This window comes from Carassius auratus, chromosome 34 (assembly GCF_003368295.1).
Source record: "Carassius auratus strain Wakin chromosome 34, ASM336829v1, whole genome shotgun sequence".
NCBI classification, from domain to species: domain Eukaryota; kingdom Metazoa; phylum Chordata; class Actinopteri; order Cypriniformes; family Cyprinidae; genus Carassius; species Carassius auratus.
This window is the reverse complement of record NC_039276.1, coordinates 910,172-923,636: the sequence shown is the minus strand read 5'-3', so window position 1 is coordinate 923,636 and position 13,465 is coordinate 910,172. Positions and strand designations below refer to the sequence as shown.

The 13,465-nt window shown below is 35.3% G+C and overlaps 1 protein-coding gene across 1 annotated transcript; it reads left to right on the top strand.

Moving 5' to 3' along the window:
* The first annotated feature begins 1,623 nt into the window (after nt 1-1,623).
* On the top strand, nt 1,624-5,630 carry LOC113052906 (nuclear factor 7, ovary-like). Its single transcript, XM_026217383.1, has 6 exons — nt 1,624-2,222; nt 2,583-2,678; nt 2,912-3,142; nt 3,224-3,246; nt 3,327-3,448; nt 4,840-5,630. Exons 1-6 carry the CDS (start codon nt 1,827-1,829, stop codon nt 5,322-5,324), a joined length of 1,353 nt encoding a protein of 450 aa, XP_026073168.1. The 5' UTR covers nt 1,624-1,826; the 3' UTR covers nt 5,325-5,630.
* Nucleotides 5,631-13,465: the final 7,835 nt, after the last annotated feature.

Below are 13,465 nucleotides of genomic sequence, written 5' to 3'. Positions count from 1 at the left end.
TTCTAGCTGAGAAATGTAACAATTTGGATCAGAGAAAATTTAATTATGTGAAAAGAGCATTAGATATGAAAAAAAGCTACGGCACTTTGAAACAGACACTGAATGATATTTAATACTGTATGTCAAATGTTTGTAGAGCTTTAAAGCTTTGCCTGATTCAATTATGTTTTTATATTTCATGTATAGCTGCTTATTTTGTCTTTTTTTTTGCCAGTTTTGTTATCATAACAGTGGCTTAGAATTAAAGTGACATTCACTTGCTTTGGTCTGGACCAAATACAATGTTAATTTATTTTCTTATTTTAATTTGTTCTTGGGTATAGTTCGCTTAGACACTGCCATTTTTGCAAGTGAACCACGTGTACTAAAGTCATCCATTCAATGGACAGTAATTCTCAAGCGTATCAGAGTTGGTATGGAACCAGTCTGAGAAAACCTCTTCAGCAGGGTCTTGGTGCGGTCGTTTGGTCCACACTCGAGTGTGATTGCTGTGTTCACACCAGACCAAAAGATCTGCACCAAGGGGAGAAACGAACTTGAGATTGATTCAATCAAACCAAACAAGACCAGTATAAATACACCCTAAGTGATTCGTTTGCTCTGTTTAAGCTCTGTGTATTCAGTTCAGATGACTGTTATTGTGTTCCTGTAGCTCAAGCGGTAGAGCATTGCATTAGCAAGCACTAGGTTTGGGGTTCAGTTCCCTGGGTACACAAGTTTGGAGAAAATTGGTATCCTGAATGCAATGTAGGTTGCTTTGGATAAAAGCGTCTGCTAAAGGCATGACTTTAATTTAATTTATTGTTATGTTGCCTGTTTGTTCTGTTCCTGCCTTGAGTTTGCTCCTAGGTGTTTTATTTAGTTTTGATTTCTGTTAATAAAACTGCTGTTTAGATCCATTTCTACATGTTTTTGCAATCCAGCCATTAGAGAATAATATATTATTATGGGTCGAAAGGCAGACACAATCCTAGTCCCTAGAGACACACACACACAGGCTGATCTAGTCCAATATAGCAGTGGCCAGAATGCAGGAAAATGTGGGCAAAAGGTTTTTTATTATTATTATTATTATTTTTCATGACAGTGTGAACAAAACAAACCACATAGAATCTAATATTTTTTTTTCTGATTTGTGCCACTTCCATATGTGGTCCTTCATTTCATTCAGTCACAGCATAGCTTGGTGGTTTTGTCTTTATTAGGGATTTCCTGGAGCGTCATTGGTTCTATTACTTCTGTGATGCATTTATAGATTTTCTGCTCAAGGTCACACTGTGACTTCCAGTATGAATGAAACAGACATTACCTGTATTTATAGTGCTCAATAATGGCCAATCCATAAAAATAATATTTCTCTCAAAATAAATATGTGACCCCCACCCCAAGTAATTAATACAATTACTTTAATAATTATTTTTGTAAATATGTGTAATTTTACTTGAGAACAGTTTTTGGTTGCTCTGTCCACCTTTGCTCAGTTCTCCAAACACAGACATCCAGCATAAGCAGACGTGTGTTTATCACTGACTTCAGTGTGTGACGATTTTAATGCATTTTATTAATATGTAACCTGAAGATATCCTGATGTTGTCTTCAGACCAAAGGTGAACCTCCACCCTTTTACAACACTTACCGAGAAGAGACTGACTTCTTATTTCTCCTTCCTGATTTTCTTCTTTTTTCTGACGCTGACGCTTTTTTGAGAATTATTTTTGCCTTTCTGAACAGAGCAGATCTTTGTGATTCTCGAGGTTATTCATGTTTGAAACCGTCGTTCAGAAAGTGAAAGTAAAGTTTAGGTTGCTGGAGCTCAAACAGTGAAAATGGCTTCATCAGCTGAATATGACTATAATTGTCCCGTGTGCTGTGATATCTTCAAGACTCCTGTTATTTTATCATGTAGTCACAGTGTCTGTAAAGAGTGTCTTCAACAGTTCTGGAGAACCAAGAAAACTCAGGAGTGTCCTGTCTGCAGGAGAAGATCCTCAAAAGAAAATCCTCCATTAAATCTGGCATTACAAAACTTGTGTGAGTCGTTCCTGAAGGAGAGAAATGAGAGTCGTTCATCAGGATCTGAGGAGATCTGCAGTTTACACAGTGAGAAACTCAAACTCTTCTGTCTGGAGGACAAACAGCCGGTGTGTGTAGTGTGTGTTACTTCACGGAAACATGTCAGTCACACATTCAGACCCATCAGTGAAGAAGTTTCATCATATAAGGTAGAGAAATGTCTCTTGTTTCATTTATAAAGAACAATAAGTCATAAACACAGATATCATCACATTCATGCACTCAGTATTTCTCTCTGCTGTTTTACTCAACTTCATATGACATAAACTCTGCTCTGATTTGTTCTGTGTTTGTGAACTAAAGTGTAGTCAGTGGGTAAGAGATCAAATTCATACTGATGAAAAAGTGTATCTTGTTTTTACTCTGGTTGTGTTTGATTTATATTTACTTTTAATTTCTGAATCAATTTAGTGTGAGATATACACAAACACAGCACTGTATGATCACTGTATTCTCTTCTCTTCACTGTAATCTGGTGTTTTATATATTTTTATTTTGTTCAATTCTAGGAGGAGCTCAATACAGAACTGAAGTCCTTACAGGAGAAACTTCAACACAATGAAAACATTAAAGAAGAGTTTGAGAAAACAGTTCAACACATCAAGGTGAGGAAACAGAATCAAGAGTCATTTTCAGTTCAGCTGTAGCATCACTAAACACAATTATGATGTGTTATATTTAATATAATGATTCCAGTTGATTATTTCTGTAAATGACGAGCAGCAATCTGCTTCTGGATCTGTTATATGTCGTGTCTGAGTTTCTCTGGGATCTGAATGATGTGATGTGTTGATGTGTGTTGATGGAGATGATTGAAGTGAATGTGATTTGATTTCAGTCTCAAGCTGAGCACACAGAGCGTCAGATTAAACAGCAGTTTGAGAAGCTTCATCAGTTTCTCAGAGATGAAGAAGAAGCTACAATCACTGCACTGAGAGAGGAAGAGGAGCAGAAGAAGCAGATGATGAAGGAGAAGCTGGAGGAGATGAACAGACACATCTCAGCTCTTTCACACACAATCAAAGACACAGAGGAGATGATGAAAGCCAGTGACGTCTGCTTTCTGAAGGTCTGATTTCAGATCATCCATTGATTGATTGATTGATGATTGATTGAGTTCTTGATGATCAATGGTGTGTTTGTTCTGCAGGAGTTTCCAGTCACGATGGAAAGGTGAGTGATCTGCTGGTGTCTCTGCTCTCTCTGCTTCTGATCCAAAGACACTGCAGTTCTGATCCTGAATGTTCTTCCAGAGTCCAGATCTCATCACAGCCGGATCCACAGACTCCTTCTGGAGCTTTGATTCATGTGCCGCGTTACTTGGGCAACCTGCCCTTCAGAGTCTGGAAGAAGATGCAGGACATCGTCCAAAACAGTGAGTCCGGAGAAGATCTGTGCTGTTACACACACACTGGAGATGATGCATGAGGGAATATTGACAGATTTCAGCATTATGTGTGAATAACCAGATGAGCTGCTGCACCAAAATGAGCCGAAAACAAGAGAAGAGCAACTTTGGTCCACATAATATTTACAGTTACAGTGATACAGCAGATCTCAGTTCAGTTTGATTGATTGACAAATCTAAAATATTTACTGTAACAAACACTGACAGTGATCAGAGGAGAGAGTCTGATGTGTTTGATCAATAACACGAGTGTCATAATCAGTGTTCATTTTGTCAATGAAGACGAGATGTTGACAAGCTAAAACTAAATATATGATCAGATGCGGCTCGTCTATATTCATCCACAACATAAATTAAAAAAATATAAAAATTGTAAAAGTGTTCAACCTTCAGATTTTTGTTATGTTACCTTACACTTCAGCTCTGTGTCCGCATCAGATCAGTAACTAGTTGATATTAGTCTTTATATGGTTATATTTCTCTGTTTTATTATTATTCTGAGAATAGACATATGATCGTCTTTCCTCACCCGAATTGCTCCACACTTATTACATTCTAAATCAACATTTAGAGGTGATAAATGTTAATCTGAAGTTAATTTTCATATACTTTGTGAAAATAAAAGTGCATTAAACTTCTAACATTTTGATGTAGTATAATTACAGTGGCTCAAGAGTTTGGTTTGCAATTTGATCAACAATCAGTATTCCTAATTATGTACCTATCAGTGTAATTAATGTTAACCAACAAAAGATTTTAAATAAATGTACAAACGTTAAATTAAGCTTAAGGTTTTTTTTATTTGTATCTCTTTCATATTTGTCTTATTGCCCTATTGTGCTTCTTTTTTTTCCTCAAAATTTATAAATTATATTTTTATAATCTATATTACATAAGAAACAACTATAATTTTTACTAGTTCCTTACTTTTCACTACTGTTAAAGGGATAGTTCTTTCAAAAATGAAAATTGTCAACATTTATTCATGTTTTTTTCCAAAATACATCCTTTATACAAATTTTTCATAACTTAATTGATTTGGTTTTAAGAGAGAAGAATTAATGACTAGTTTTGTTTGAAAACTACATATAAAATAGCTACCAAAATAAATATGGGTAACTGTAGTTTGACTAAAAGTTGACAAAAATGCAATGATTTTTCGTCGACTAAAACTGAAAGACTCAAATGACTAAAATGTGACTATTAAGCATTTTCGTCTCAAGATAAAGACTAAGACTAAATCAGAAATGCCTGTCAAAATGAACACGAGTCATAATTCATAATAATCTGTGTGTGGTTCACTCTTGATCATTATATGAACATCAGAATAAAAGCAGCTGTTGATTGTGTCTCATCAGCTCCTGTGTTTCTGGATCCAAACACTGCACATCCAGATCTCGTCCTGTCTGATGATCTGACCAGTGTGAGACGGAGCGGGAACAATCAACCTCTTCCTGATAATCCAGAGAGATTTGACTGGTGTCCCTGTGTTCTGGGTTCAGAGGGTTTTAACTCAGGAACACACTGCTGGGATGTGGAGGTTAAAGAGAGTTCAATCTGGAGACTTGGAGTAACTACAGAATCAAACCAGAGGAAGGGAGATGATTTCTTTAACACTGATGTCTGGTGTGTGGAGTATGGATGTTCTGCTCGTTATGGTTTTCGTGTTAAACAGAAGCTTGAGCGTGTGAGAGTTGATCTGGACTATGAGAGAGGAACAGTGTCATTCTCTGATCCTGTAACTAACACACATCTACACACATTCACAACCACCTTCACTCACACACTCTTTCCTTTCTTCTTCTGTGACTCTCTGAGGATCTTATCGTTCAATAGTCAGTAAATGTTACTCCTGTAGTTCTGGATCCACCTGCTTTCATCTTTTACACTCATCATGTTTCCAATATTTGATCCATATCACAATTTGTTTGACATGAGATTAAATGAGTAACTGTTTATTTCAGTTCTAGAGGTTAAATGATAAATGTGATCAGTTTGTTCATTAATGTAAATCAGGGATGAGTAACTGGCACCCACACACACACACACACACACACACATTCTCCATACGGTCTCTTACTTACAGGAACTGTTTGTGTGTTTACTCTTATATAATAACAGTATATTAATAAACACTGATTTGAAATGATTTTATCTGTCTTTCTACTTCAGAATTTTACATTTAACCCTCAGATGGTTTCTGGGGTCTTTTCTCCACAATCAAAATAAGACTAAATTCATCATCAAACTCAGAAACAACGCAGAACAAATCGACAGAAATGGCACAAATAAAGTGGCACACTTCCACCAATGCAAAAAACATCCACAATGCTAAATTATATTGCTCACAACACGCGTACATACACACACACACACACACACACACACACATAGAGAAATACATTTTTGAGACTATAAAAACTGTGCTCTTATCATTTGTCAAATAAAATCATCCAAAATGCAGAACCAACACAAATATAAAGTGGTGACACTGACACCGACAATGTGTACACACACACACACACACACACACACACACACACACACTTGTGAGGTTATAAAACAACTGCTCTCTTATAATTATTTAAAAAAATCATGCAAAATGCAGAACCACCAAAGAGGGAGTGAGAGAGAGAGATGACAGGATGAGACAAAACAATTTAGCACACACACACACACACACACCTGCTCCAACCCCGTCAGAAGTCATGCAGTTTACCATGCTTACTGCCTGCAATGCATTGTAATGTAACATTACTGAAAAACAGGGAAAAAAATGCTAAACTTTGACAAAAAAATATTTTATTTTTGTTATAATTGTGATTTTATAATATTTAGATATGAATCCAACTGAATCCAACTTGTGAAAAGATATCTTTCAGGTAGTCAAATAGCAAATAGCATATAGTGGAGCTCTATAGCCATCTAGTGGTTAAAGTGATTTTATTTTATTTTAAAACTGCATTTTCCAAAAAAATGGGTATAAATGTTACATTAAATCATTTAAAATGATCCATGTTATCCCCATGAATGAAAATTAGAAATCTGGGTCTTTTATAAAGTGAATTTTACATAAAATGCTGTTTTTTTTTTTTTTGTAAAAAGCCTATTTAAATAAATATTTATTTATTTATTTATTTATAGAAATGTAAAAGATATCATAAACCCTCCAAAAACTGCACAAATGTTGAGTAAAAACATTAACAAACAGAGTAAAATTACATTTGTAAAAAAAAAAAAAAAAAAAATACTATTATCTTGTTACAAAATTAAATGTTATTGTCTGGGGTCTCTGGAGACCCCACAAAACACGAGTGTAAACATGAAACGTAGACCATCAGAGGGTTAATGTGTTACCTGTGGTTTGTTTGTAGTTTTTGAAATAAACTAGCAATTTATGAGTGATAATTATTTCAAAGTAAATCCTACACCAAATTTTGAAAAGTGTCTACACCATATTTTATTTATTTAAAACGATTATTATTATTATTATTAGTCATCTTATAAATTAGCCAACTAATGGTTAACATTTGAACTTTAATATTTTAAATATTTATATTATTTACACTAAATGAATTGATCATATCTGAACTGCAGTCTCTATTCTATTTCTATTCTTACTTTATTAAAAAATAGAGAGCCTCTAACAATAGCGTTCCTTTATCCTTTTTTTTACTTGTTTTTCTTTTTCTTTCCTTTTTGTTTAAATAATAACTTTCTACAGTACGTGTACTAACTGAGACTTGTCACAGCACTTGTGTCTCATTGCTCTTTTGTTGATTTTAAATGCATCTATTGTCCTCATTTGTACGTAGCTTTGGATAACAGCATCTGATAAAGAACTAAATGTAAATGTAAATTTGAGATAATGTAATAGCTGATAAAATCTATATGTTTGATTTATTATTAATAATAATAATTATAAGAAGAAGAATGAATGATAAATGTTAATAATATATCATAATAAATAATAATAATCATCAAAAGTAGTATTACCAGTCAGGTATTATTATTTTTTTTTTATTATTATTATTAATTTTAAATTATTAGAGCTGCCCTTCATAAATTGGGAAGGGGAGAGGCGAGGATTAAAACTGTTGCCGCGGGGTTGTTTTCATATCCGCGGGATAAATGCGAATTCTTCCAGGGGACGCGCTCCAAAAACCGTGTGTTTCACACCCCAGGCCGCAGTATTTACCCGGGGACTCCCCGAGAAGCACCTGTGCTAGTTTTGAGTAGCATTATGGGCGGGTTTTGTTATGTAAATCTGGCAACCCGCTGCACCGCACGCACTAGTGGTGGAAATTATGATTCTTTCTAGTGATTCGTTCATTTTCAGTTCGTTCACCAAAATGATTCGTTCAGAATCGTTCACTGATTCGTTCAGTGACCATTTCTTCGTATTACACAAAATAAGCCAGCAGATGGCAAAAAAAAGTGTATTATGTTGTTATGTCTTAAGTCAACGAACGTATTCACTTGTTGCAAAAACTGATCTGGCTTTATTAAAATGTGTGTATAATCGCATTCAATATATAAAGTCTAATTAAGTTGTTCAGATGAACAAAGCACAAGGTTTTCTTGCCTAAATAGCATTTTAATTGTTTGGTCAGACAGTTTGTATATTATATATTCACATTCATAAATCGTGGATTAAACGTGGAGTTGCTAAATATCAAAACAAGCGTATGTGCACAGTACAGTACCTATAACTGCGCTTTGCATTTTTGCGAGATTGACATGCTAAATGGCAGACTGACCCGGTTTACTCTCATTCATTTCGTTCACGAACGAGATAAGCTATGTACCAGTTCATTTCATTCACGAACGACATGTATCCGTTCATTCAGCTCGTTCACGAATGACATGTGTGCCAGTTCAGTCATTTCATTCACGAACGAGATTTACTAAATCATTCAACTCGTGCACGAACGACATGTGCTTTGCCGATTGAGAAACGTGATTGGTAAACGGTTTGCCAGAATATACCCTGACCATCAGGTCAGTCATTTCATTCACGAACGAGATGTATCATTCAACTCGTGCACGAACGACATGAATCAGGGTATCTTCCGTCCATTCCAAATCCGTTTCAAATTAAAAAACAGAAAACGAAAAACTCAAGAGGATTCAAGTGAGAGAACATGAATTAAATAACGAGAAATGGAAAAATGGCTCGTTTATTCGTTATTCCATCTAGGTTAACAAACGGAAAATGAGTTTTTGACTTGATTTCTCATTTTGTCGTTTGGGGATTAAAAAACGGTTTATGGCTTCAATATTTCATTCGCACTTGTGGGCGGAGCTGAAACGCTCCTTTCATCTGATTGGTCGGATCGCTCCGCCTTCTACTCGGGCTCCTCAGTCTTTCAGAATAAGAGTCTTACAAGAGCAATATCTGAAACCAGATGTAGACACATAATTCGCGTTGTTGCGACTTGCAAGTCACCCCTTTAAATTATTTCTAGGTTATACTATTGTATGAATATTGTCCCACTGTAAATACAGTGCAAATAGTTCTGTCTCCTGGGATAAAAGTGAAGAGGAAATAAAAATCAATAATAGACTGAACATTTCCATGATAATATGTCTGTAACATTTACCACTCTCATCTTTTAAGTCTAATGGCACTAGGTAGGTGTGTGTGACATTAATAATTAATTGTGGAAATTAATATAGTTAAATTTATTAAATAAATTAGAATTATTAGTTTTATTACAGACAAAATTGAATGATGTTTCTCTTTTAGTCGTCTTTGTTGGCCTTGACAACGACTAAAATTTTATTGTTTCACCAAATTCAGCTCAGATCTTCAGACTCGTTTGACTCGTTGCTGTAACTGGTCAGACTTTTGTCTTCTCAAAAAATCCTAGTGACTTTCATTATCTGAGCGATGAAGGTCTTACACTTAAGGTCCACTAGAGGGGGAGACAGGATTTCTGTTTATGTAAGTTTAAATGACAGATAAATACATGAATTTCATGTGTACTACCATGAATATGCCATATCTGTGTAACACAGGTTCTTCAATGATAGATGGTGTGGTAGGGGGGTATACCTTAGCTCAATGATAGCTGTATAATATAAAACAACATTAACTACTGCAGCTGGTACCAAATAAAAATGATTAAGTTTTGGAAAAACTGTCTGCAAGTCAAATGTACTTGCACAAATGACTTGCTGTTACATAATACCCCATATGCGTTGTTAGGGACGTTTTCGTCCACTAGGGGGTAAAGTTGAGTCTTATTTTGGCCACAACTTTCTCTGTGTTGCAGCTAATGGAATGATTGGTGACAAATCTTATTTTGACACTTATTTTGGGAAAATGCTTGAAATTTTTCAAAAACTCAACAGTATACTGTGGGTAAATTCACTAACCTTTTGTTATGTTCGGGATGAAAACACCCACTAAATTAAAATGCTGTAAAAATGTCCTCAGATAAAGATTTTTTTTTTTTTTTTTTGCATAAATCTATTAATCACCCTCAGTCCTGATCAAACTACCAAATGTTAAAAAAAAAAAATCAAAGATTTTAACTCTTTAATTACCAAGTTCATAAATTATGTCACTGATTTGGGAAGAAAAAACACACACAAAATGACATATTTTCAATATAAAAAGTAATTTTGGACTGGATATTTTTTTACCTTTTATGACAGTCTTGGGCATGTCAAAGATTAGTAACTGTAGATTAGCTTTGATGTATTGTTAGTTTTGTGCAGCATTAGATTTTAATTTTTTCTCCCTCATTTATTGTTGGTGGCTGTTTTTGTCCCATTGACTTCCATTATAACAACATTTTTTGATTGCAAAGCCATGACACCATATAATCATGCACTCTTGATTGTTGGTGGTTTTCCCTGTTGGGAAGAGGTAACATTTGTTATTTTTACAGTTGATCACTAGGTGGGACCATTAACCCTTTAGGCCTGTGCAAAAAAAAAGGCTTAGTTTCTGGCCTGTATATAGAGTTATATGGAGTTTAACAGCAAATTATAGTGTGTGTGTGTGTGTTTGAGAGAGAGAGAGAGAGAGAGAGAGAGAGAGAGAGAGAGTGTGTGGGAGAGACCTTTGTTTACTTAGCTTGATGTATCTGAAAAAATCCAAATATGCACCTCATGCTCTCAGAACTACATGGACTAAACAATAAAAAAAAGAAGTGTGTTTATGCACCTGCTGACTTTTGATGGTGAAAAGAACGGAGGGCCTATGTGTGAAATACTTGTCTTTTCTTGATGGTGAAGCAAGTTTAAAACCTTTAAATCTTATTAAAAAAAAAACTACTTTGAACATAATTGATTATGGACCAAAATGCAATACCAACTTCAAATAAGCAGCAACTCGCTGGAGGGGTCAAGCTGCATAATCATTTCTAAAACTCTGGTTCAAGTCAAGCCCTTTCTCGTATTGCTTGCTGCTCTTCTCACCATCAAATGACCAGAAGGATGGCATGCAAGTGTTTAAATCCATGTACTGTTTTTGTTTAGTCTATACTTATCACCACCATTAAAAGGCAGCAGGTGCATAAATACACTTTTGTTTACTCCATGTAGTTCTGAGAGCTGAGGTGTACATTTAGATTTTCTCAAATACATCAAGGTAAGTGCGCAAAAGTCTCTCTCTCTCTCTCTCTCTCTCCTACACACATACACACAATATAATTTACTGTTATACTCCACATAACTCTATATACAAGTCAGAAACTAAGCTTTTTTTTTGCACAGGCCTATCTAAAGGGTTGATGGTCCCACCTAGTGATCAACTGTAAAAAATAACAAATTTTACCTCTTCCCAACAGGGAAAACCACAAACAATCAAGAATGCATGATTATGTTTCATGGCTTTGCAATCAAAAATGTAATTATAATGGAAGTCAGTGAAAAAAAAACATCCACCAACAATAAATTAGGGGAACAATTTTTTATCTAATGCTTATAGCAGTTTAATTGAGTGAATGTTTTCATCCCGAACATAACGAAAGGGTAGTGAATTTGAACAATGCACAAGGGATACATAATAATTTTTATTTGGTACCAGCCGCAATTAATGTTGACAGCTAGCAGGAGTGTGGTGGGGTGCGAGGTCTGTTTTGACCAATGGATGGAGACCTCAAGGCAGTGGCCTTAATGCTTATCTGAAGATTTCTCTTTATAGATTACAGTTTACATTGTACTTACTGAAGTACACCTCTGCATGCAGACACCCAACTGTACAAATTCATTTATAGATTTAAAACCCAGTCCTGAACCGGGGGAACCATGTTCTGCAGAGTTCAGTTCCAACACACTTGCTTGGACATTGCTACTGATCCTGAAGACCTTGCTTAGCTTAGGTGTGTTTATTTGGGGTAGCTAAACTTTGCAGGACACTGGCCATCCAAGAGGAGGACTGAGAGTCCTGACATTAGCAATTTATATTCAGTGCATGTGATTTATCAACACTGAGTACATCTTAAAATGTACAGCTCATGAAAAATAAAAGTTCTAGATTGACAAACATTAAATGAATAAACCAGTGTGAATAAAAAATATATTAAAATACATTTGGAGGTAGGTTGAAAAAGCCAGAATGGGAAGTTTTAAAGTACAGCTTGAAGTGTGAAGTTTATTCTTGTACACAGATATGGCATATTCATGGTAGTACACATGAAATTAATGTATTTATTTGCCATTTTACGTAAATAGAAATCCTGTCTCCCCCTCTAGTGGACATTAAGTGTAAGACCTTCATTGCTCAGATAATGAAAGTCACTAGGATTTTTTGAGAAGGAAATTTGGTGAAACATTAAAATTTTAGTCGTTGTCAATTACTCTCATAATAAATGATAATAATGTTCAAATATATGTTGGCTTACTCAAGGCCAACAAAGAAGACTAAAAGAAAAACCATCCAATTTAGTATGTAATAAAACGAATATTACTAATATATTTCATAAATTTAACTATAGTAATTTTCCCAATTAATTATTAATGTCACACACACACCTACCTAGTGCCTTTTGACTTAAAAGATGAGAGTGGTAAATGTTACAGACATATTATCATGGAACTGTTCAGTCTATTATTGATTTTTATTTCCTCTTCACTTTTATCCAAGGAGACAAAACTATTTGCACTGTATTTACAGTGGGACAATATTCATACAATACTATAACCTAGAAATAATTTAAAGGCGTGACTTGCAAGTCACAGCAGCACGAATTATGTGCGCAGCAACATCTGACTCAAATATTATGTTAATTAACAGTGAGCGGTGGTTTCAGACACTACTCTTATAAGACTCTTATTCTGAAAGAATGTAAGATCGAGTTGAAGGCGGAGCGATCCGACCAATCAGATGAAAGGAGCGTTTCAGCTCCGCCCACAAGTGCGAATGAAATATTGAAGCCATAAGCCGTTTTTTAAACCCAAAACGACAAAATGAGAAATCAAGTCAAAAACTCATTTTCCGTTTGTTAACCTAGATGGAATAACGAATAAACGAGCCATTTTTCCATTTCTCGTTATTTAATTCATGTTCTCTCACTTGAATCCTCTTGAGTTTTTCGTTTTCTGTTTTTTAATTTGAAACGGATTTGGAATGGACGGAAGATACCCTGATTGACATGTGTGCCAGTTCAGTCATTTCATTCACGAACGATATGTATCAGCTCATTCACGAACGACATGGGTACCAGTTCAGTAATTTCGTTCACGAACGATAAGATCTCTAGATCTAGTTCAGACTCATATGAAACTCGTTCATTGAAGGGCGTATTCGTTCACTACATTCAACAAATCAAATACTCTGTCACATCTCATACTCGAAGGCTATTGGCTCGAGGTTGAGTAATTCTTTGACAGGATGAAACAGTTGTTACCTGGTTCACTGAGCTGCGCATGCGCTGCTTATAGCGCCGTGCTGCTGTGGAGGGAGGAACTTCACTGAACGAGAAATATGAGTCAGTGGATTACGTGAACGAGAACGATTCGTTCACCTAA